General features: G+C 36.0%; 1 protein-coding gene across 3 annotated transcripts in view; it reads right to left on the bottom strand.

Annotated features, from left to right (window-relative positions):
* Gls (glutaminase) overlaps positions 1 to 23,323 on the bottom strand; it is a 72,361-nt gene that overhangs the window by 32,163 nt on the left and 16,875 nt on the right. For all 3 annotated transcript variants that reach the window (XM_052749426.1, XM_052749427.1, XM_052749428.1), the window contains 7 exons: positions 21,392 to 21,555; positions 14,346 to 14,404; positions 6,406 to 6,438; positions 6,262 to 6,320; positions 3,151 to 3,217; positions 2,572 to 2,622; positions 106 to 282 (listed from right to left, as the gene is read on the bottom strand). In XM_052749426.1, the coding sequence (XP_052605386.1) occupies positions 106 to 282; positions 2,572 to 2,622; positions 3,151 to 3,217; positions 6,262 to 6,320; positions 6,406 to 6,438; positions 14,346 to 14,404; positions 21,392 to 21,555 (610 nt within the window). The remainder of the gene's footprint in view (positions 1 to 105; positions 283 to 2,571; positions 2,623 to 3,150; positions 3,218 to 6,261; positions 6,321 to 6,405; positions 6,439 to 14,345; positions 14,405 to 21,391; positions 21,556 to 23,323) is intronic.

Raw genomic sequence — 23,323 nt, 5'->3', positions numbered from 1 at the left:
CTCTCCAAAAATAAAACAGCTTCAGAAGCAAAGTTCAAACTGCATATTTAAAAGTACCAGTCTAGACTAGTTCCTTGCAAGAGAAAATTAATCAGCATTACTTACATGGAACGCAAACTGCCCTGAGAAGTCATACATGCCACAGGAATGCATCAAACTCAGTGTATTCCGCACTGCCTCAGGACTGAGGACTCTCTCGCCCGTGATTGGGCAGAAGCCTCCATTAGCCAGTGTCGCAGCCATCACACTGGCGGACTCGCACGTCACTTCAATGGAGCACAGCTAAAACAAAGAACAAAACTGAATTATGAAAATCTAGGCTCGTGGTGTTTTGTCTCACCTGCCTTCTATCACAACCTATTTTATCTTATATCACCTACACATCTGAAATATGGCTTGGAAAGGGATGATTTCACTCTGAACTTGATGACATTTCTAAGATTTCAACTGACCAAGCGCTAGTCATTTTAAGATTTATTCACAGTTGTCCAAATTTATAATATTTTGGTGACTGAAATTAGGTGAAAAAGAGCCAAATACCCTAAACACTAAGTTTTTTTTACTGCTCTATACAGTATTCAAATTTGTTTAAATATTAATGTTTTCTATCCATCATACATTATTGTAATAGTGAGAAATAAGCCATAATATCTTTTAAGATAAAGCAACCTTCATCAGCATGAAAAATGATCACTAAATGCATGCCTGGGGGGGGGTTGATGATGATAAAACATTTTACCTATAATAGAACTTAGCATTCCAATTTACAGAGCAACAAACCAAGGACAAACAGAAAAATATTTAAGACAGCCTGAGTGCTCCATGAACCTATACAATGCTAGAGTTTAAAGCCCCTACCAGTTGTCATTTGCTGTTTACTGTGGACACTAGATATACCACAACAAACAAAAAGACAGAGCCTAGATAAAATGAAATTTTTGAATGTAAATGCCATCAAAATAACAGAAATGAAAGCCAAGGGTGTACTCAGCAGCAGAACACTCGCCTTCCCTATTAACAAAGCCCTGAGTTTGACTCCAGCACTGAAACATAACATCAACAGCATTAACACTTTATTTCACAAACCCAAATTTATCCATTAACCTAAAGTAATATTCCTCTACATTTTACTTTTAATTACCAGCAACCAAAACAGGATGGAAGGAGAGAAGACTGGCTTCTCTAACTACATCAGTTGCTACACTGGCCCACAGAGCAGAGTAGGAAAATGCTTTCTAAAAGAAGACTTAGCCAGGTATGTTTGTAGACACCTTTAATCCCAGCACTGAGCTGTTAGTTGGAGGCTAGCCTTGTCTACACTGTGAGTTCCAGGCTAGCCAGACCCCATCTCAAAACAGAGAGGAAGGAGATTCCCATTATCATTGCCTATAGGGAAATGCTTAGAAAAACAAAATTTAAATTCCTTTAATCATTTCCTAGTTCATACTTAGAATTAATCAAATTTTGCCTGTCATAAAGTAATCATCTCCTAACTGGACAAATACCAACTTAAGAACCATTTCCTGATAGCTTGATGCTCACTTAAATTCACTTCTCCATAGAGAGAGCACTTCTATGGCTGTCTTGATTCCTGTACTAAAGAATCGAAATTTCACAATGTATTTAAGTAGTGTTATTTAAACTACAATAGCCAAAACTAAGTAAGTGTTTTATTGGCTAGAGTAAAACTGATACTGATTTCCAGAGACGGTTCCAAGGAGTTCTACACATTTTGTGCTGTTCAGTGCTGTACTTGCTGGGGAACGAAACAGGGCTCAGAACCAAACAGGTCATTATTGAATTGAATTTTATATGGATAGACCGGATTCCCAATACAGCTTTCACACTGAGTAAATGGTATCTAGGACCTGTACTTCCATCAAACATCATTACCAACCTCCCATAATCACCTTGTAAGGATACTAGAAGGTTAAAATCAAAGCGCCTTCATAAGCCAAGACAAACACAAAGTAAAGCAGAAATTTAAAAATGTGGTCTATGCATACTCCTATTACAACTTGATTAGGTAAAATACATGAGGAAGGGACGGGTTTCAAAGAAAGCTGTACCAAACTGGTATCTGCACCACAGGAAATGATGTGTGTGGGATGCTCCTCAACGTAACACAAATATGAAGATCTCTTAGCTTAGAGGAACACACATACTATGTAACACTGAAGGCATGTGCTGAACAATTCTCAGCACCAATTAAATCAGGATCAAAGATACAGTGAGGGAAGACAGCCAGACAGTACCAAAGAATGACGTTTTAAAATGCTGATAGAAGCTCTCTGAAAACCAAAGTTATTTGTAGGCAAAATAAAAAAACTAAGAAAACAGAGTAGGAAAAACCAGTTTCGAGAACTGCCATTTTTATCTAAATGTATTTCTACATTGTTTTCCTTGTTCCATTCTGATGTGTGGATTTTTAGGAGCCTTTCATGACATCTTTTCAAAGCCAATGGAAATTTATTTTCTCATGGCCTAGAGAGTATCCAAGACATAAGAATTTTGTAAAATGTGATACATCTATTTATGAAGATACATTATACAATCATGAGCAAAAATTACCTGGAAATAAAAATCTAGTATCCCAACCATGTCTGTGCCTTCTGGAAAACACTGAAAACAAGCAAAATCCAAATTAAAAAAAAAAGCAATGAAAACTCAGGCAAACAACCAAAAAGCACATAAAACACATCAGTGTTAAGTTTGAGATGTATAAAATGTTTCACTGCATATCAAAACAGTGTGTAGTCCATAAACACTGAAAATGTAAAATAAAGAAAAGTTATATCATATAAATTCCTAAATTCTATTTTAAGAGACAAAGATTAAGTAATTTGTAATTTATCATCATATTGAACCAGTCTCTTAAAGTTCTTCAAAGGAAAAAAAAGTTTATCAACACTAGTCAGACACTGAACTTCAAAAAAATGCAACTAACTTCAACCAGAACTTACACTAACATCGTCAAACATTCTAATACTACCAGATACATAAAATCAATTTAATATTAACATTAGTAATTTGTTAACACTTGAGTGCTTTGTAAAAACTTTTCACTTTAAATAATTAAAGGCTATTGAGTTCTTAGATATCACTTCAGTAAACAAAAATAACTTTGAATAGAAACAAAAATTTAAAAACCTTCTTTTCTTTTAAGTAATATCCTATTGCAAAATTTCGGTCTCCACTTTCTCGTTCAGACTGAAACCTGAAAGAAAAAAAATTACTGAACTTTATGATTGTTCTTGAATGGTGTAGCAAAGCACAGCATCTTGGGGACCTGACACTTGGTCAGGACTGCTGATTTTGTCTCTTTATCTCAACAGAACAGGGCGTAAGTCTTTCCTTACTGGTTGAAAGGACATGCACTCAGACCCTTTCTAAACTCCACTTACTCTGAACAAAGGAACTAAAATCAACGGAAAGCTTGTCAAACTGTCCTACAGAATCACGAAAGCAGACTACGCTGAGGGACCCGATGGGAAGTGTGGGGCAGTGACACATCAGATCAACAGTGGCCAACCCCGCAGGGCAGAACAACTACAGAAGCAGGAAAAATGGCAGACACCTGATGCCTCTGGGAAATGGTCCATGGAGAAGACTGGAGGACCATCCAACTCCGAGAACCCAGGACAGCTGTGTGTGTGTTTGGGGGGGGGGGGGGGGGGGGGGAAGACTGGAGATAAGGTTTCTCTGTGTAGCCCTGGCAGTTCTGGACGTTGCTTTGTAGACCAGGCTGCTCTTGAACTCAAGAGATCGCCTTACTCTGCCTCCTAAGAGCTGGGATTAAAGGCGCACCGCAGCCTGGCTGTCAGATATTCCATAATGGTGTGTGTCTGCCTGCATATGTCTGTGCACCGCTGTGTGCTTGGTCTCCACGGAGGTCAGTCATCAGGTCCCCTGGAACTAGTTGCAGATGGTTGTCAGCTGCCATGTGGGTGTTGGGAATTGAACCCAGGTCCCCTGGAAGAGTAGCCATAGATCTTACCCATGAACCATCTCATCTCTCCAACCCCAAGGACCACGTGTGGTGGTATTTTACTTGTACTGAAATGTGATTTTAATTGTATGTTAATAAATAAAGTTGCCTGGGGGTCAGAGCTATTAGAGCCATAGCAAGTGCGTGGCGGCGGTGGCGCACGCCTTTAAGGACCTGGAGGGCGGTACATACAGGCAGTGACGAGGCAGTCACATGTTTGGGTTTACAACCAATGAGAAGACAGAACAGCTAGAGTATATAAAGACATATACACAGGAAGTAGGTCCCTTTCGGAGAGCTCTCTTGGCTGAAGAGAATCCCTGAATCAGGAAGGGTGAGGCTCTTAGCTCTGACCTCTTGGCTTTCTTCTCTGAATTGGCTCTGTGTTTCTTATTTAATAAGACTGTTGGTTACATCTACAACCACGTTTTTAGGGGTATTAAATATCAAAAATGCACATAAAACACAAGCTGGAAGGCATTTAACCAAGTTTCCTTATCAGATCGTATTTTGAAAGTATAACTGATACCAGTTGGGAAAAGGGAAAGAAAAAGGGTTGAGATACAGTAGACTACTGGAATGAGAGCTGAAGATAATCATTCATGTTCTGTTCTTGAATTTATTAGTAGTAATGTGATTACGTAGGTAACAGGGGGCTGGAGAGACAGCACAGTGATTAAGAGCATTTGCTACTCTTACAGGGACCAGAGCTTGGCTTCCTTAGGTGCCTCACAGGGCCTTATCTCCAGTTCTAGGGGATCTTCTGGCTACCATAAGCACCTTAACACAGACAGACATACACATCTTTAAAAATGTATACACACACACACTTCTATGTATCTATCTATTTATCTATGTATTTATCTATCTAAAGAAGAACAGACTATCTATCTACCTACCTACCTATCTATCTATCTATCTATCTATCTATATCTATCTATCTATCTATCATCTACCTATCTAAAGAAGAACAGGCTATCTATCTATCTATCTATCTATCATCTACCTATCTAAAGAAGAACAGGCTATCTATCTATCTATCTATCTATCTATCTATCTATCCATCTATCATCTACCTATCTAAAGAAGAACAGGCTATCTATCTATCTATCTATCTATCTATCTATCTATCTATCTATCATCTACCTATCTAAAGAAGAACAGGCTATCTATCTATCTATCTATCTATCTATCTATCTATCTATCTATCATCTACCTATCTAAAGAAGAACAGGCTATCTATCTATCTATCTATCTATCTATCTATCTATCTATCTATCATCTACCTATCTAAAGAAGAACAGGCTATCTATCTATCTATCTATCTATCTATCTATCTATCTATCTATCTATCATCTACCTATCTAAAGAACAGGCTATCTATATCTATCTATCTATCTATCTATCTATCTATCTATCTATCTATCTATCTATCTATCTATCTAAAGAAGAACAGGCTACGGAGATGGCTCATTTGGTAAAGTGCTGCCATCTAAGCACAGAGATTGGAGATCAGATTTCCAGAACCAACTGAAAACCCATGTATGGCGGTGCATGCTGCCTGGAACCCCAGTCCCTTCCCTAAGGACCCCCCGCCACACATACACTTTCCCTCCTTTCTCTTCACAAAAGGATCAGCCAGCCACGGTATATCAAGTTGCAGTAAGACTAGGCACTTCCTCTCCTATTGAGTCTGGAAGAGGCAACCAAGAAGGAGGGAAGGGTCTCAAGAGCAGATAACAGAGTCAGAAACAGCTCCTGCTCCCACTGTTAGGAGACCCACAAGAAGACCAAGATACACAACTGTAACAGGTGTGACCTAGGTCAGTTCCATGCAAGCTCTCTTGGTTGGCGGTTCAGTCTCTCTCTATAAGACCCTAGGAGCCCAGGTTAGTTGATTCTGTGGTTTTCTTATGGTACCCTTAACCCCATCCACCTCCCATGATCCTCCCCTCTTTCACAGGGTTCTCCAGGGTCTGCCTAAGTTGTGGCTGTGGGTTTTTGCTTCTTTTAAATGTTTCTTTCAGGTAATTCAGACCCGACTAATTTCCCTTTGATGACCAAATTCTAAGTAATGAACTATTCACTGAAGCAAATTCTAGGGTCCTAAGAAGACTGTGTGCACATACCTATGTACATGCATGTGTGTGCTTGAATATGTTTATATGTAAGAAGTAAAACAGTATTGAAAACAAAATTCTATAGTCTGATTACCAGGTGAATTAAAAGAAGTTTGACCAACTAGAAAAGCCCAAGTAACAAATTAGACTCACGTTGCATTACTGAATCCAACATATTCATTACCAGCCATCTTATTCAAAAATTGCATCACCTACAAACCAAATTAAGAGTATCAGTAACCAAAATTAAATGCTTGAGGAATGTAGTATGAAAGCATGACTCTGTGTTGTACTTACATAGTCAAACTTCTCAGCATTATTTACTCCTTGCTGTAAAGAAATGAAAGGTAAATATGTTAACACAGACAGGACTGAGGTTAAGTACAAAGCTAATACAATACAAACTTCAAATTGCTACCACTGTATTCAATGCACTGCACAGTACTTTTACATCTAGGAAATCCTTCTAAAGTAACTTAATATTTAAACTTTTGTACATGTCAACACCCATATGTTGAAAAAAATAAAGAATTACAAAGGGAATATATATTTAAGAATGTATTTACTAATCTCAGAGTTACAGAATACAAATTACCCCGGAGCCCCTTATCTTTCCTAACAGCACATGGTTTGCTAAAATGTTAATTCCACAGTTTCAAAACTTTTAAAAGTTTGCCCTTAAAACTTAATTAATAAATAATATATAAAGAATGATTTTCAATTAAGAACAATGTATTTTTAAAAAGCAAAGTCTTTAAACCCGTATTGAGTTAGAAAACTGAGTTGTTGCAAAACTGACTGATCTTTTCTAATCCTAAGTCTAACATATGCAAGTGCTGGCTACATTACACTATCATGAAGAGAGCTCTACCCTCTCTCAGTAACTCTCACTTGTAACACTATTTGAGCTAAAAAATTACTTCATAGTTCTAAAAAATTAACTTCAATTATAGTTAACATTATGCCAATTCAGAGTGTGGAAGATGTATTGTTTCATTACTTCCAGTCATGACATGTTATCTACCACAAATGTTATTAGGAAAACGCCTGTGTAATGTAGATCAGTTCAAGTAGCCAAATGGTTTCAATTTTACCTCGACGAAGTTTACAAAGCAGTAAGCTGTAGATCTGAAATCAAACGTATTAATTGGTGATATGCACCCAATAGAAACAATACATCTCTAATTTCTAAAACAGGATTCAAATAAAATAATTTGACAACCATTTTAAAAAGCAATTTTGTTAAGAATCTACCCTCCAAGTTCCAAAGCATTATAATTTGGAATGTTGTTACAGGGAGATTGTTCCAGAGTGTCATCTACTGAATAAAAGCAGGTCCATTCTCCCTACGCGAACTCAAGTTATGACTGATAAATATATGAAACCCAACAAATCAAGCTATTTATAAACTAAAACCACACATACATAATCAGCAGCGGGAAGAAACACCAGAGTATGTCATCAAAATTAGACATTAACAAAACTTAAATAATGTCAAAACAACTTAATGACAGCTAGATTATAACCTCTATGTTACAAAAGGGGTTATATATTTTCTCTAAAGCATCCTGACATTTTTAAAGCTTTCTTATAATATACCAGAATTAAAAATGTAGACATGTAACTCCAAAGCTGTTCAATGAAAAATAATTAAAAGAAGAAATTACCAACTTCATTGAACTGTTGCAGTTGTCAAAATATTCCATAGATCCTAATGCTGTAAAATATGTAACAACATTTAAGCCACGAAAACCTTTTAACCTTAGAAAAAGCACAAAAAAAAAAAAAGCACAACTGTGTTGTCACATGGATAATCACTGGTTACACAACTAATCAGTATAAAATAAACAAGTTACATGAACTTTCATTCTCTGACCTAAGCTGTTCCCTGTGAAATTAATACAAGTTTTTTTTCATTGAATTATAAAGTTTAATATAAAAAAATTTCTGCTCTATGTGACATGGTCACATACGTGGCCTATTTTATGGCTTACAAAAATTGAATTTTGCTTTTAAAAAGAAACAACCTAGCATGCCTTTAATTCCAACACTTAGGAGGCAGAGGCAGGTAGATCTCTGTGAGTTCGAGGCCAGTCTGGGCTACAGAGGGAGTTCCAGGACAGTCAGAAATACACACAGAGAAACCCTGTCTTGAAAATCCAAAAAAAAAAGAAGAAGAAAAAAACCCTGTTTTTATTGTATTATTTATTGCATTCAGATTCTATTATTAAATAATATTTTAATAGGCATCTGAAATGCCCTACATAGATTTATGTAAGTAGGAAAAATAAAATACTGAATAATCACATGGACTAAAGAGTATCACCTTCCCCTTTAAATGTAAAGGCATTTGATTAATGTTTGTTCTTATATCTACCCTGGAAATGGTGTTTAATTTAAATCTTTAGTTGCCCCCATATCTCTTGGAAATGTAACAGAAAGATTTTTCTTTCATGTAACAGATGAAAAGATCGGATAGATGGGACCTAATTGTAATATTAAAATGTTAAGTAAAAACCTTTTGTGCAAAACTCTTAGGAGAAAAACATATTTACACATACAAAACAGAGTAAATGTGCTCTGCCCAAAAAAAAGAAAAACTGAAAAAAAAAAAAGAAATCAATTTGCTATGGCATAGTAAGTTAAGATGGGTGAAGGAACAGACATTGTAATAACAGAACCAGGGAGTGGGTAAATGGGGCTGATCATTCTATTCTGTCTGTTCACGACTGAATTTCACAGTAAAATGTTTGAAAGAAGATGTCGATTTGCTAATCATCTTGCACATCAACTTGTATTATTATCTTTTAGAGCATTTTCTTTGGTCTTCAAAATCATAACTGATTTTTAGTTCATATGCAAATTGATAGTTTCTACTGACAGAACATGGTAAGAATTCTCACACTACAGTTTATACAGACATTAAAAAACCTTTCTCATAATCAATGAGCAGACTGACATGGAACAAGGTTTTGTTACAATAATATTATTTAGTCCTTTCATACCTGGACCTTATCACTTGTAATCAAAATCGTACTTAAGCTCAGCCCGCTTAAGCTCATTTCAATTTTGTTAAACTAAACAAAGGGAAACACCCTAGGGTACTGTTATTGGCAGCAACAATTCTTATAAGGCTTTACTTTAATTTACAGGCTCAATACCACCAGCTTTAGGACTTTAAAGCGTTGTCTCATCAGCAACCAAGACTTTTACCACAGAGCAGTGAACTGTAATAAAATTTGGACCACATGAGATGGCCTTTCTTCTGGAAAATGGGAACTTCCTAAGCCAAAATCAAACTATTTTCAGAAGGGCACATTGGAAGCATACATGGAAAGTAACGTTCTTAAACTACCAATGCTCCTTGTCCTTAACCCTTCATGTACCAGGGATCCATGTGTTCCAGAATGAATAGCTCACAGTACAAGCACTGTAACATACTGTGTTGTTTTCATCCCGGACACATTCACAGAGATTTGTAGTAAATATAACTGGAAGAATTTCTAAGAAATTAAAACTGGGAAAAATATATTTTAAAATTCTAATCTATTCACTAAATGATTTTTAAAAGCAAACCATGTGGTCTGTTTGAGAAGAGTAAAAAGACTACTGCTAGAAATTATAAAAATATATCTTGTATAAAAGTGTCTATTAAACTATAGAATTTGTATCTCTTTAAGGAAAGTGTAGGTGAGAATTTAACAAAGGTGACGGAGCTTTACCTCGGTCTATTTTTTTTTTTTAAGATTTATTTATTTATTATGTAGACAGTGTTCTGCCTGCATGTATGACTGCAGGCCAGATGAGGGCATCAGATCCCATTACAGATGGTTGTGAGTCATCATGTGGTTGCTGGGAACTGAACTCAGGTCCTCTAGAAGAACAGTCAGTGCTCTTAACCGCTGAGCCATCTCTCCAGCCCTACCTCTGTCTATTAAAACCATCAATGTAAGTGCTCGGGAGGCAGCTCATGGTACAAAGTTCACCTAGACCCACACCCTATTTTTGATACCCAGCATCACAAAAACTAAATTCAAAGAATTAATGTAACTATGTTGGGAGTATTTTTTATCTGATTTTACAACATATTTGTTAATGAATTCATATAACTCTGCAACAACAAATATACTTGGCAACACTAAAAAATGTTTCATTAAATAGCCAATAGCTAATCAATTATTATGAAACATAGTCATAAAGAGTGGACATGCAAGCCAATTAAATATTAAAGACCACAGAAGAAAGAAAGAAGCAAAGAGAGGCGATGGAAATGATTTTATAAAAGTCTTGGTTTCATCTTGCCACAGAAGAATCTTCTGAAACTAAACATTACTAAACTACCAATTAGTATTAAAAATGAAAAAATTACATTCTTCTAGGGCTTTTTGGAGACAGGGCCCTACTATTACTTCTGGCTGGTCTAGAACTTATGATACACACACAACTGACATCAAACTTACAGAGATCCACCTGCCTCTGCTTCAGAGCACTGGGATAAAGACATGTGCCACTGTGCCCTGCTGATCTAGTATTTTTACAGATTATCTCTAAAAATAAAGGAACAGAACAATTAACTCAGTTGGAAAAAAAAATCTGCCTTTCATTAAAAAAAAAAAAGAAAAAGAAAAAAAACTTCTCAAACGTGTCTACTAATGTAAACTCAAGTAAATAAACCACTAAACTCCTGTGTTCCAAAGGTACCAAGCCCAGGGCATCGTGCATTACTACTAAAAGTGACAGACCATCTGAGATGTGGGCTGTACTAAGAAATCTGCCAGATTATGGCTAATGTGAAAAATGGAAAATACCGTATCGATGAATTAAACTTGTCTTGAGTTTTTACAGAGCAACACTTTAAAATCTTCAATGTTTTAATTAAAAAATATGACTGCTTCCTAAAACGGGGGAGGGGGGACCCCCACACACAAGCAAACTTTTTCAAGTAATAAAACTTAGAAATGATCACTAGAATAGACATAAATATAGAAAACCACATAGTTTATCGTATTTCTAAAATGAAAATGCAATAGTGACAATCATTTTGTAATTTGTTGCCCTCAGTTTCTACCCCAATACTCAAGGCATCAGACTTTAACTTTTAAGGTAAAACTAGGTCGTTTTTATAACTGAAAAATAAAAACATGTGAAATATTGTCTTTTCATCTAAACATAACTATCCCTCATATTCTTTCCTTTCAACCACACATTCACACATTATCATCATGAGATTAAAACAGACTGTAACCAAGTATTCCCTTAAAGTTAGTAGCTACTAGAGGAGAAAAGCGAGTAAGAGTAACCCTTATGTCTTTTTAATTATGTGCATTTTAAGTGTAAAATTACATTTGTTTTTAAAAAGGTATTTACCTATATAGCTTTGTTTAAAATTTTAAATATTGGAGTTTTCCTATAAGCTTAGTGGTTAAGAATTAATGCAACAGGTTCCTTCTGTCCAAATCCTCCTTTTTCCACAATCTGCTAATCCTTTTGAACATTTGCTCTGCCTCTTCCCCCATTTCCTGAGGATCACCACCAATCCTACAAGGAAAAAATATCAATACTACAAAATTATGAAATAAAGAGTCTTACTAAAGACTCTACTTTTTTTTGGAGGGGTCTAACATGAGATTTGTTGCAATGGCACCATAACAAAGCCTGAACTTTGAATGGAAAAACAAAACAGTCCTAAGGTCAAGTAAAGAGCTAAAAGCATGGTTGCATCTGGCAGCCATGGGATGAGACCTGCTTCAGACACTTGAGCTCAAGCTCCTGGAAAGGAGCCTGTTTGCATTCAGAGAGCAGGTACCAACTAGTGTCTAAATGATGACTCCTATACCCATTTAAACACTAGATGCAGTTTTTGTACAAGTTAAAATAACACAGTATTTCTGCTTTCATAACTGCTATGTCAAAGATGTCATTAAATGAAACGGCAATGCCCACATTAAATATGGCACAGTAAATTCTAACAAATAATGAATACCAGATTCTACTGATGATACAACCCATCCAGCGTCCATTTCCTATAAATAAGACGACTGGGCTGTTTGGCTAGGTTTTATTAACTCAACTTCAAAACATTACCAATTTATAAATACATAATCATATAGAGACTGCATACCAATACCTAACGAAACTAAATTCTTTCTTTAACCTAAGGAATGTCTTCCTTTTCAGGGCAGTTTTACAGCTGTATCAAGCTTCTACCTTTTAAGATTTACATTATGATCAGTTAAAAAAATACTTGTGAAACATAGTCTGAAAACAAAGACTCTAAGACAATGAGTTTAAATATGAACTGCCAACTGTGCTGGTAAATTTAAATTTTACAAATTTAAAACTGATCAAATTCATAAATACAAGATGACTTTTCTTTACTCTTGGACCCTGAACTGCATTTATGTTGTCTGTGTGTTTCTTTACTGTTCCTAACGGCTCACACTAATGTGGATCAATGTGGTTTATGACATATGACTCACCATGGTAAGTGAAACTAGTGAAATGATGGTGTGGTATGACCAGACATGCAATCCCACATGCAGCATGTCAGTGTACTTGACCGAGTTCGCAATCATCACACGAAAGGATTTTTAACTGCATGCAGTTAAGGCGGCGTTTTGTAAACCAGTTACATACGCCCTCTGGAGACGCCTATTGGTGTGCCGTGTTCATTTTCTCCAATGCGAGCACCCCCACTTTGTGACAGGGTCTTACTTCCTATAGCAAGGTCTCATCTCAATCCCCCAGTCTACCTCGAAGTCACTATGTAAAACTGAGGAACCTTGAACTCCGACAGCCCCTCCACTGCAGTAGTTTTTAAGACTGAACACATGAACCATCTTCAAGGAGGTCAGTGAACCCACTAAAATATATGTAAAGTCATGGAATCTGGACAAAAATGGTTTAGAGCTACCCTAGTGTTTTAAAAGCTTAAGCATTAACAGAGATCGTAGATTAACTTTCCTTAGCTCTAATTCGTTGCTTGTGCAACCCTGAATCGTTAATGAGTGATGTGGTGATAAAGGCCCCTTTATCTATGTATATTTCATACTTATGGATACCTAAACACAAAGCTGTGCTTGTATATAGCTGCACTGCTCCTTTCTACAATAATTTTTCACCTTGGGATAACTAGATAGTATAAACTTACTAAAACTAGCTACATTAACAGATATTTAGCTATAAAATTTAGTGGGTCAATGTTTATAAATCATTGCCCTAAAATAAGCATGTATTTTTAAGATAGCAGTTTTCTGCTTTAAAACTCATTGACAGTTAATGTAGGACTTCTACTATAGCATTACATGAGTTTTGTGAACTGGGCTAAGCCTGTAATTTACCCTTCAGCATTCTGTCTGTATCCAGAGTACCCCTCTATAGTTATCCATGTACAAGTCCATGAGTTATATTTTATTCTAACCTGAAATAGACAGGCACAAATTTACTGAGGAATATATATGTGTCCCAAGCACAAAATTCATTTTAATAATTAACACAAGTAGAAATTTAAAATGAAAGGGGGGGGGATCTGAAATTGCGTGATATAAAAGTCTATCACACAACAGAACCATTTTGAAATACTTATTTCAAAACATCAGCTTCCAATTATTAAGGCAATACAAACACTAACATAAATTAGTCAACATACAATGCCAACACAGAAATGTAAGTAATGTAATAATTGGAAGAAGCCTTACTTTTTTAACTTATGACATGATATAAGTAAAACAAATGAAACAAATTTAAATGAGAATTGTGATAGCGGCTTATGAGGATAAAAACAATTTACTGTTTTTAATATAATAAATACATTTTGTCTTAAACACAAATTAGAACATTTGTTCCTATATTTACTAATAAAAATATTACATAAAAATTCTTCTTTCTAGAAAAAAGCTTGTTCTTTCTAGAAGCAAAGAGAAAAAAATATTAACCTTAAAAAGAAACACCTCAACTCCTACTGATCTGCAAAGTTCTTAAGTTTGTGCCAAAGCTCTACATCCAGAAGTTAACTAATGGTTGGGATTTATGGTGAGTCATATATTTTTCATTTTGTCCTTGAAATGACATCATTGGGGGGGGAATAAATAAAAATTCTAACCCAATATAACAAGACTATTTTCTTAATTCCAAGAGGAAATGAATGTATCGTAGTCCTACATAAATAATCCAAAAAACAGATTTATCCTTAGGTATTAAAAAATTTACTAGGTTAAAAGGAAATGTCAACATTTTACCTTTATTAGTGAAGTCACAACAATTGCTCCAGCATTTACCATAGGATTATGTGGTTTATCTGAAAAACATAAAAGCAAGAGCATTGTTCCAGATACTTGGAACCACTTCTTTGGATGCATATGTACTTTCCTGCAGGGAGAATTGTTTGGAGTAAGGTACGTATCAAACCAGCTATTCACACTGAGGACTGTGATAATCATACAGTTAAAAAAAGAATTCACCCAAGTCTGTAAGAAGCGATGTTAAAAGCACATCGAAAGGTTGTAACACTGCCATCTCACTCTCAATCTTCCTCCATTCAGAGTTATGGTTTAATATATCTCCGTTACTATGATTAAAGCTCACAAAATGTATACATGTAGCTAACATCTACTAAGTACTTAAATGATATTATAGTAAAAATAATCTTGAAAAGGCCCATCTGATGTGATCCCAATTTTACTTTTTAAAAAAGTTCTTGTACTTATGCAAATGTATGTGTATATATGTGTGTGTGTATCTACTGAAGAACACAATACAAACACTAGTGATATGCCTAAGTAAGATTACACTCAGTTTACATATATTCTCTGTACCTTCAACACTTCCTGGCAGTAAAGGATACATTTCCTATACAGTTTTTTTGGTTTTGTTTTGTTTTTCGAGACAGGGTTTCTCTATGTAGCTTTGTGCCTTTCCTGGAACTCACTTTGTAGACCAGGCTGGCCTCGAACTCACCGAGATCCTCCTGCCTCTGCCTCCCGAGTGCTGGGATTAAAGGCGTGCGCCGCCACCGCCCGGCCCTATACAGTTTTTGAAATATTTTTATTGTGTGTGTGTTTGCCTGCATGTGTATATGTACACCCCATGTATGCTTGGTGACTGAAGAGGCCAGGAGCCTGTCAGATCCCCTGGAACAAGAGTTTCAGACTGTTATGAGCTGCCATGTGGGTGCTGGAAACTGAACCTGGGTCCTCTGTAAGAGCAGAATGTGCTCTTAATCACTAGCTCATCTTTTCAGCCTCTTTTTTAAAATAAAATTTAACTTTTAAGTTAATCCATAATCCTACCTTTTTCTAATTCTTAAATCAATTTTTAAAAGCTTAAGTTATTACATTAGCATTCACTGCACAGCAAATTATGAACATGAAACTCTTGAGTGCATTAAAAATATCCACTTGAAAACATATTTCTAGCAAGGTATGGCAGTGCATTTTCCGATTCCCAGCACTCCGAATCAGGAGTTCAAGGTTAGTCTGGGTTATATGAGCTCCTGCCTCAAACTACCAAAACAAATCTCTACTTCCGTGGTAATGACTCATTTCCTCAAAAATAAGCTTATCGAGGCTGACAACCCCAGCACACACTTTACACTGTACGACACTAATGGTTTCCTTGAATTTAGCAAGTTACATTCTGTAAGACAAGCCTCTAGCTACACCTGTGAGCACAGAAAAAGCAGTTAAGCGGTTCCTCAAAATAATAAACACAGAGTTCCCAAGGGACCCAGCCCTTCTGCTTAGCTATATATCCAAGAGAACGAAGTCCAGTGTCCCATCAGCGGAAAGGTAGATAAACAAACGCCATTATTCATGATGAAGTGTTATAGAAAGGGACAAAACTATAAGAACCTTAAACATAGCAAGCTGAGAAAAACTAGTCATAAGGGAACAAATACTAAGTGATTCCATTTATCTTAGGTTTCTCAAATAAATGAGTCTATATAGACAGAAGCAGACTACTAGCTCCAGAGCTAAAAAGAAACAGGGAATAGCCAGGGAATATGGCATTTGTTTTGGAGGTGGTCAAAGGGTTCCAATTTGACTGAGTGATGACTTCAAAACCCTACAAATATAGTAAAAGCTACTGAATTGCACACTTTTGTTCCTGTTTTTATTTTGAAACAGTGTTAAGTAACCCAGACTGTCCTCAAACTCTTGACTCTCTCATGTACAGAGATGCACATTCCTAAGCCCAGCTTCAAACCTGCACACTTTCAATGAATAAACTGTGCGATTTATGATTTGTATCATTAAAGATAAAAATTTCCAGCTTTTTTCTATCATCTGAAAAAATTTAAATCAGCAAAGTGATAGATTTCATTTTGGTGTCTTCACACGCACGTACTGTACCCTGTTCACATGCACCCTCCTCTCCTGTTCTTTCCTTTCCCCCTTCCCTTCTACTGACATCTCATACATATTCTGAAAGTAGATTCTGAGTAAAAAACGAGAGAGCACATGGCTTTAGATATTTTTCGTTTAAAAAAGATCAAGAGAGGATAAGGGATTGTGTACAATAAGGTCTATTTCCTTCAATGGAGTCAATAATTCAGAAATAATCCTTTAAAATTGCACATTTTGGATTCAGCAATCCATTCCGAGCACATTTATGCAAAGGAAATTATAACTTTATACTGGAGATATAATTCTTCTGTGTTCATTGTAACATTTATTCACCAGAGTTCAGATATGAGACTGACAATGTAGATGAATGGATAAAGAAATATAGTATATATAATAAAGGACTATTACTCGGACTTAAAAAATTAAGAAAATATTTACAGTAACACAGATAAACCCAGAGGATATTACAAATAGTAAAACCAGGTACAGAAAAACAAATGCTACATGACCTTCTTTAATGCAGATCTAAAAATGTGAACTCATAGAAACAGAAAATAATAGTTTTCTACCAGGGCTGTGGGGGTAGGAGAGAAATGGGGAAATATTAAGAAAAAAAATTGTAACTAGGTGAGAGCAAAATTATCTACTAGATAAATAATATGACAACAGTTAATAATAATGTATTATATACTTCAAAATTGCTAAAGAAACATTTTGAGTTCACACTACAAATAAAGTCTGTGAGGCAATTTCATGGCAGTTTAATTCATCTTTTTATGGTGCAAAGCACATGTTGTACCCCATCAATGCTTATTATTAAAAATAAAAAAAAATTACATCCTAAGCTACTTATAAAGACTAGTTCTAAAGCTAAAAGCCTGTTGTTAAAATCTGAACACTGCAATGCCATTAAGGTTTTACCTTCTCCAAATAATGCTGACCAAGAGAAATATGCTTTCCCCAAACATATATAAAATGATATCACTTGCTTTTTCAGAAGACTATACTGTGTGTGTGTATGTATGTATGTCCAGAGGGAACCAAGAAAGCAAAATACTTACAAATATTATAGACCTGAAAGAAAAATCTCAAGCAAAGGGAAAGCAGAACACAGAAGAACTTGTTAGATTATGGTATATATGTACTTCAAAGTTTGTAATCTGTCACTTCAGGTTTCTTGTTTTACAGTATCAGGTTTAAATCTCAGGACTAGAAGGCATCCAATGTGTGTCTATTCATATGTACGCAAAGTGTTTGATAAAAATATCTGGGCATGATAAATATTGAGCAAATGCTACATAAATTGCATTCAAGACTTTTTCAAAGAACAATAAGCTATTTCCTGGCATGTAATCTACTGCGTACTCTACGCCTTTGGTTCAAAGCCAAGCACCTAAACCAGAAACTGGTGGAGAACACCAGCATCACTGCAATGTAACAGCAGCCTAAGTGAGACTCAGGAGCAGGAAACCTGCTTGTTTCCTGCTAGGAGGTGAGCAAGGCAGAAGTGAAAGGACCAATCTAAAATTCCTCAACGTTCATTGCAATAAATATCAACTGTGCTACCATTTAAGTACTTTAACAACAGAGCTTGGCACACCAAAAAATGGACATGAGAAACATTTGTAATTTATGGACATATTTCCCATTTTAACAAAGATCTATTTGCACTTGGCAATAAACTATGCATGGAATTCTTTCATACCTTTTTACTTTTCAAACTGCTCTGAATAAGAACTTCATAAAGATCTGGTTCATAACTGAGTGCATATTAAAGTTTGTTAATACATATTTTAAAGAACCAAAAAGCATTTTTGAAAGGTACCTGGTTTAATCTGGATCTTCATATTTTAGGTATTATACTAAAATTTATAGTACTGTATAAAAATTAAAGAAACCCGATTATCCCATAAGGACATGTTTTCAATACATTCTACACACAGCTCAATTTCCCAGTGCTCACCTGTGTTTTCCCCAGTCATCTAAGCTCCATTCTTTCTCAGTAGTTCAGCTCTGTCACCTTACGTAAACCAACTCAACTCTTCTTTCCCAAATCCGGTATACATAACATATTTTGGCTTTGTTTATCTAAGATCATTAACAATATGTAAAACCTAAATTTGTCTTCTAAAACTTTCCATCAGAGGTAATAATTATGAAAAGCTTAACTCTGTCTTCTATGACCATGTATCAGATGCATTATTTTCTACATCTTTCAGGATTAGCTAAATACGTCACTCCAAGAACCAAATCCTTTGCAGCCTCCTGAGCTGATCACTCAACAAGAAGGCTATATGAATACTAGGTAGAGGGTAGATAAGGATGGGGCAGCAGGACGGCTTGGCGGATGGGAATGGCTGCAGGGCAAGCCTGAGGCCCTGAGTCAATCACTGGAGCCAATGTAAAAGTAGGAGACTCGACTCCACAAAGTTGTCCATTGTGCTATGCACATACCTTCTCACCCCACAACACACCATAATAATAAACCAAATTATTTTATTATTATTATTTATTATTTTAAAAGAAACCTTTCCTAAAGGTATTTCCCAAAATTGCCATCTCCATAAACGTGTTTCCTCACTTAGGATGGTAGAAAGTATCAGCCAACTCCATCTCAGAACAAAACTATTTACACTTCAAACACTTTAAATTACTACACATGCTGATAGAGTAACCACCACTGTTGCTTATGAGTCATCATATTTACATTAATCTTTATTATCATCATCTTGCAGAGCAAGAGTGATATTTATAACCATGCTGAAATGAATAGAGGCACAAACACATCTGTCTACAAAGCTTCACTACAATCTACTAGTGATTTTAAATGAGAAAAAGATCGTCAAACTGTTGTGTTAGGACTGGTATAAACCATGACTCAGTAACACAGCACTCCTTAAGAACTAAGAACAAGTGGGGAACTGAAGTCTTCCTACCATTCCTTTCAAGATTGCTGGCAGACAAGACCTTTTATTAAGTTTCATATTTCAGTTCTTATGAAAACTAGTACTAAAATCTTAACCTCTCATCACAATTGTTTTTGTAGACCATACCACCAATAAAATCATTTTAAAACAATTCATGAACATGTCAAAAATTTTATTAATAATGTTAAATTCATTTACCCCAATCCTTTTACTCCCCAAGAGGATTTTTCAAATTTTCCTAAGATATTTTATTTTACATGTATGGGTGTTTCCCCTGGATGCATGTATGTCTCTGCACAATGTGTGTGCCTGGTGGTGGAGGCGGCCAGAGGAGGCCATCAGATCCCCTGGAACGAAGCTGCATAGTTAGTTGTTAATCTACCATGTGGTGCTAGGAAACAAACCTTGTTCTCTCAAAGAAAAGCCAGAGCTCTTAATCCCCAGCCTCTCAAAAAGATTTCTAACATTCGAATTCCTACATCTGCTTTTAGATCTTTGAATACCTTCCTCCAAATCAGTGTATCTGCCAGAATGACTTAGATTACTCCCCTTGCCTTCCAAAGGAAAGTACTGAGTATATTATAAAATGTCTAATCTTCCACAAGTAACAGAATGAATTCTTTCATTAAAAATGGATGTCAATAGGCCTAATAAATATTTCAGAATGATATCCTCAATGAAGCTGCCAATATATGCTAATGTACATTAGCATAAAATTATGGTAAAAAAACCAGCACAAAGATTATGGTAAAATACAGAAAAAAATGTAGCTGCTCTAAAAATCATAGAAAGAAAAACATAGACGATAGCAGTTATGACTCTATTTGAAAAACTAATAAAATACTAATGAGTGAGACATTTCATTGTATTTTAATTTGGCAGAAAGAAAATACTGAAGTTCACCTTTTACAATTTTTCCCAACTTCACTTGCTTCCTTGAATTCTACACCTTAAATCATCCAATAATTAGCAATCTTCACATACCTGCAGGATCAACACAGACGGCAACCTACAGGAACGAAGTCCAACTACATGCGGCTCAGATCTAAACCTGAGTCTGAAGTACTGTCTACTTTGTCTTCCTTCCTCTCTGAAGGCTGGGACTCCAGGAAAGACTTGTTAAGCAACCCAATTATCTGATGTATTTCTTCCAAACAGCAAATGTTATGAAGTAGAAAGACCAAAGTCACAGAGAAACAAATCTATTTATCTACCACTAAAACCACAGTATAGGAACACAATATGCCCTCAAATTTTTAGCCCCAGCCCAGTCTAGAGCTTTCCTCAAGTATGAAAGTAATATATGAACACACATACATTATGTGACTATGGAAAGAGAAACACTACTCTCTACTGGAACTTGCTCCGGGAGATAAAGCCTGCTATTTCATTTCTGCTTGTCCTTTTATAGTACAGGACATTTATTTAAGAGTGGTTCACACATTTTATGGACAAATGAGGGCCAGAACTCTAGCAATGAAACTGGTAAAGAAACTGAATCTAGCTGATTCACCTTTGCAAACAGGCTTTTAACTGAAATAATTAGCAACACACTGATAATAATTATGATTACCCCAGAACTAAGAGCTGCTCCCACTGAACTGTTCTGAAGTAAATTCTAGGTATTTTCAAATGCTAGCAGAATCCCTGATAAGCGACCATAATGTAACTTATTTATTAATGGACAGGGTCTCACTTAGCCAAGGTTGCCCTCAAATCCGTTATGCAGCTGAGAATGTCCTTAAGGTCCTGGTTCACCTCATCCCATCTTCTATTTGCCAGGATTACAAGCGTGCACTGTGCCCAGTCATGGAATGTATTCCTTGCCTTTATCTCTCTACTTTTCTTGCTAATGGTGCAAGATAACCTAAAATAACCATTTTGAAAAGTACGTGAAACTCTATGGCAAACTTTTAAAAATAGGAAAAGGTTTCTTCAAAAGCAGATTCAAATTACTGAGATTTAAACAGAAAAATGAACTATTTCTCCAACCAACTTGTAGGTACTCCTTACCATCTTCATTCAAAAACAGTTTGTTAAATCTCAATCCACTTGGCTCTTTCCCAACATAGCGATGCACATACTCAGTTCCCAAATCGTTCACAGCAATGGCGTATTTCAGGGGTTTTACACAGGACTGAAGACAAAAGGGAACTTTGGTATCTCCAATAGAATGCCTATTAAAGTAGATTAAAAGAAATTAGCATCAACTAGAAAGTTGCATGTTTGGACTTGCTTTTTACATTACAAATTCTAATTCATAATTACTTCTAATTCAACAATGAATGTTGACTTCAACATTAAAGATGTTTAAGAGTTGGCTGGATGACGCTGTATTAAAGGTGCTCACCACCAGGCCTGACACCAGAGTTTAATCGCTGGGACCCACACGATAGAGAACAGACTCCTGCAGCTTATCAAGGATGTGTGCGTGTGCGTGAATATGAACATTAAAAAGAGTACATCTAAGAGGGATACTGCAAAGTAAACGGCAAAAGCCTAAAGCAGTCAACAAATAAGTTTGTTTTTTGGGTTTTTTTTGTTTTGTTTTGTTTTTTTAATCTAAGCAGATTTTATTTACGTATTATGTAAAAATAGGCAACATCACCAATTTAGGAAGAAGAGGCTAGAAATTTGAGAGGGAACAATGGGAGGTTTTGAGACAGGGTTTCTCTGTGTAGTTTTGGTGCCTGTCCTGGATCTCACTCTGTAGACCAGGCTCAAACTCACAGAGAGAACAAAGTAAGTTTTATCAGATGTTAAATGAGTAATGTTTTTCTTACTACTATCTGTATTCAGAGTAAGGTAGGCCTTTAAAAATTATGTCTTAGAAAAATTAACATGTAAAATTATAATAAAAAAACTTCTGCTTTTTATCATAACTTAAGGATATTTCAGATTAGATAACTAAGATCACAAACAGATGAAGAAATTTTCAACTTTACCTTAAAAAGAAAAACCTAAATATTCTACGTTTACCTGACTTGTAGTCTTAAACTTTAGGGCATTGCCAAGCATGGCGGCACATGCCTATCATCAAATCAGAAGCAGAGGCATGAAGACTCAAAGCCTGAGGATAGCCTAGGATACAGAGTAGGTTCTAGGCCAGCCCAGCTACATAAAGAAACTGTCACTCAAAATTGAAAACAAAAAATAAAAACAAAGAGTAAAATTTTATCACGCATATAAAAAAGCTGTATGAACAATACTTACAAGTTGTACACATTTTTATGTTAAGTTGTATTTTCATTTTAAAAAGTAATTTTAAGGAAGGATTATATTTCTAAGCTAAGTTTTTTAGTGGGAAAAACACCGAGATGTATGCCATAATTGTTCTGACATCCAAATTAGAACTTGACAATGACGCTTAATGTCTGACTTCTAGCAAAGTGAAGTATTTTTTTGTCTTGAGTTGTGTGTACATTTGCATTGAGTAGGTGGACATATGTGCACATGTGAGGCAGTCCGCCATCAAGCCCTGCACCCTCTCCGTGTTTCCAAAGCAGTCTCCCCTGGACATGGAGCCTGCCTATTCCCTGGTTTTGTTAGCCCGTTTGCATCCAGGATCTCTCTGCCTCCCTTCCAACTGTTGGGATTACAAGAAGCCACTACATTTGCCCAAGATTTTGTGCCTGAGACCAACTCTGGCCTTCCCACTGGCATCCAAATACTTTATCCACCACGCCATCATCTCTCAAGCCCCTTCCCTGCCAAAAACAGTTCTTGAAAAAACATTCCCACAGGTTAGCACTTTTCCAAAGGTTTCTCTTAATCTAGATGTTTAAAATCAAATCACTCTTTATAGTTCTCCCCAACATAACACTTTCCGATAATTCTGCAAGGATCCTCATTTGTCAGCAGCTTGCTTAAAATACAAGCACTTCTCAAATCTGGTTTTTATGTATTTCTGGAAAGACTGTGATTTAAGGGTTAAAGTTGTTCTCC

Source organism: Peromyscus californicus, unplaced genomic scaffold (genome assembly GCF_007827085.1).
Source record: "Peromyscus californicus insignis strain IS unplaced genomic scaffold, ASM782708v3 Scaffold_21__1_contigs__length_65335640, whole genome shotgun sequence".
NCBI lineage: Eukaryota > Metazoa > Chordata > Mammalia > Rodentia > Cricetidae > Peromyscus > Peromyscus californicus.
The sequence above is the reverse complement of the archived record's forward strand: the minus strand, read 5'-3'. Positions and strand labels throughout refer to the sequence as shown.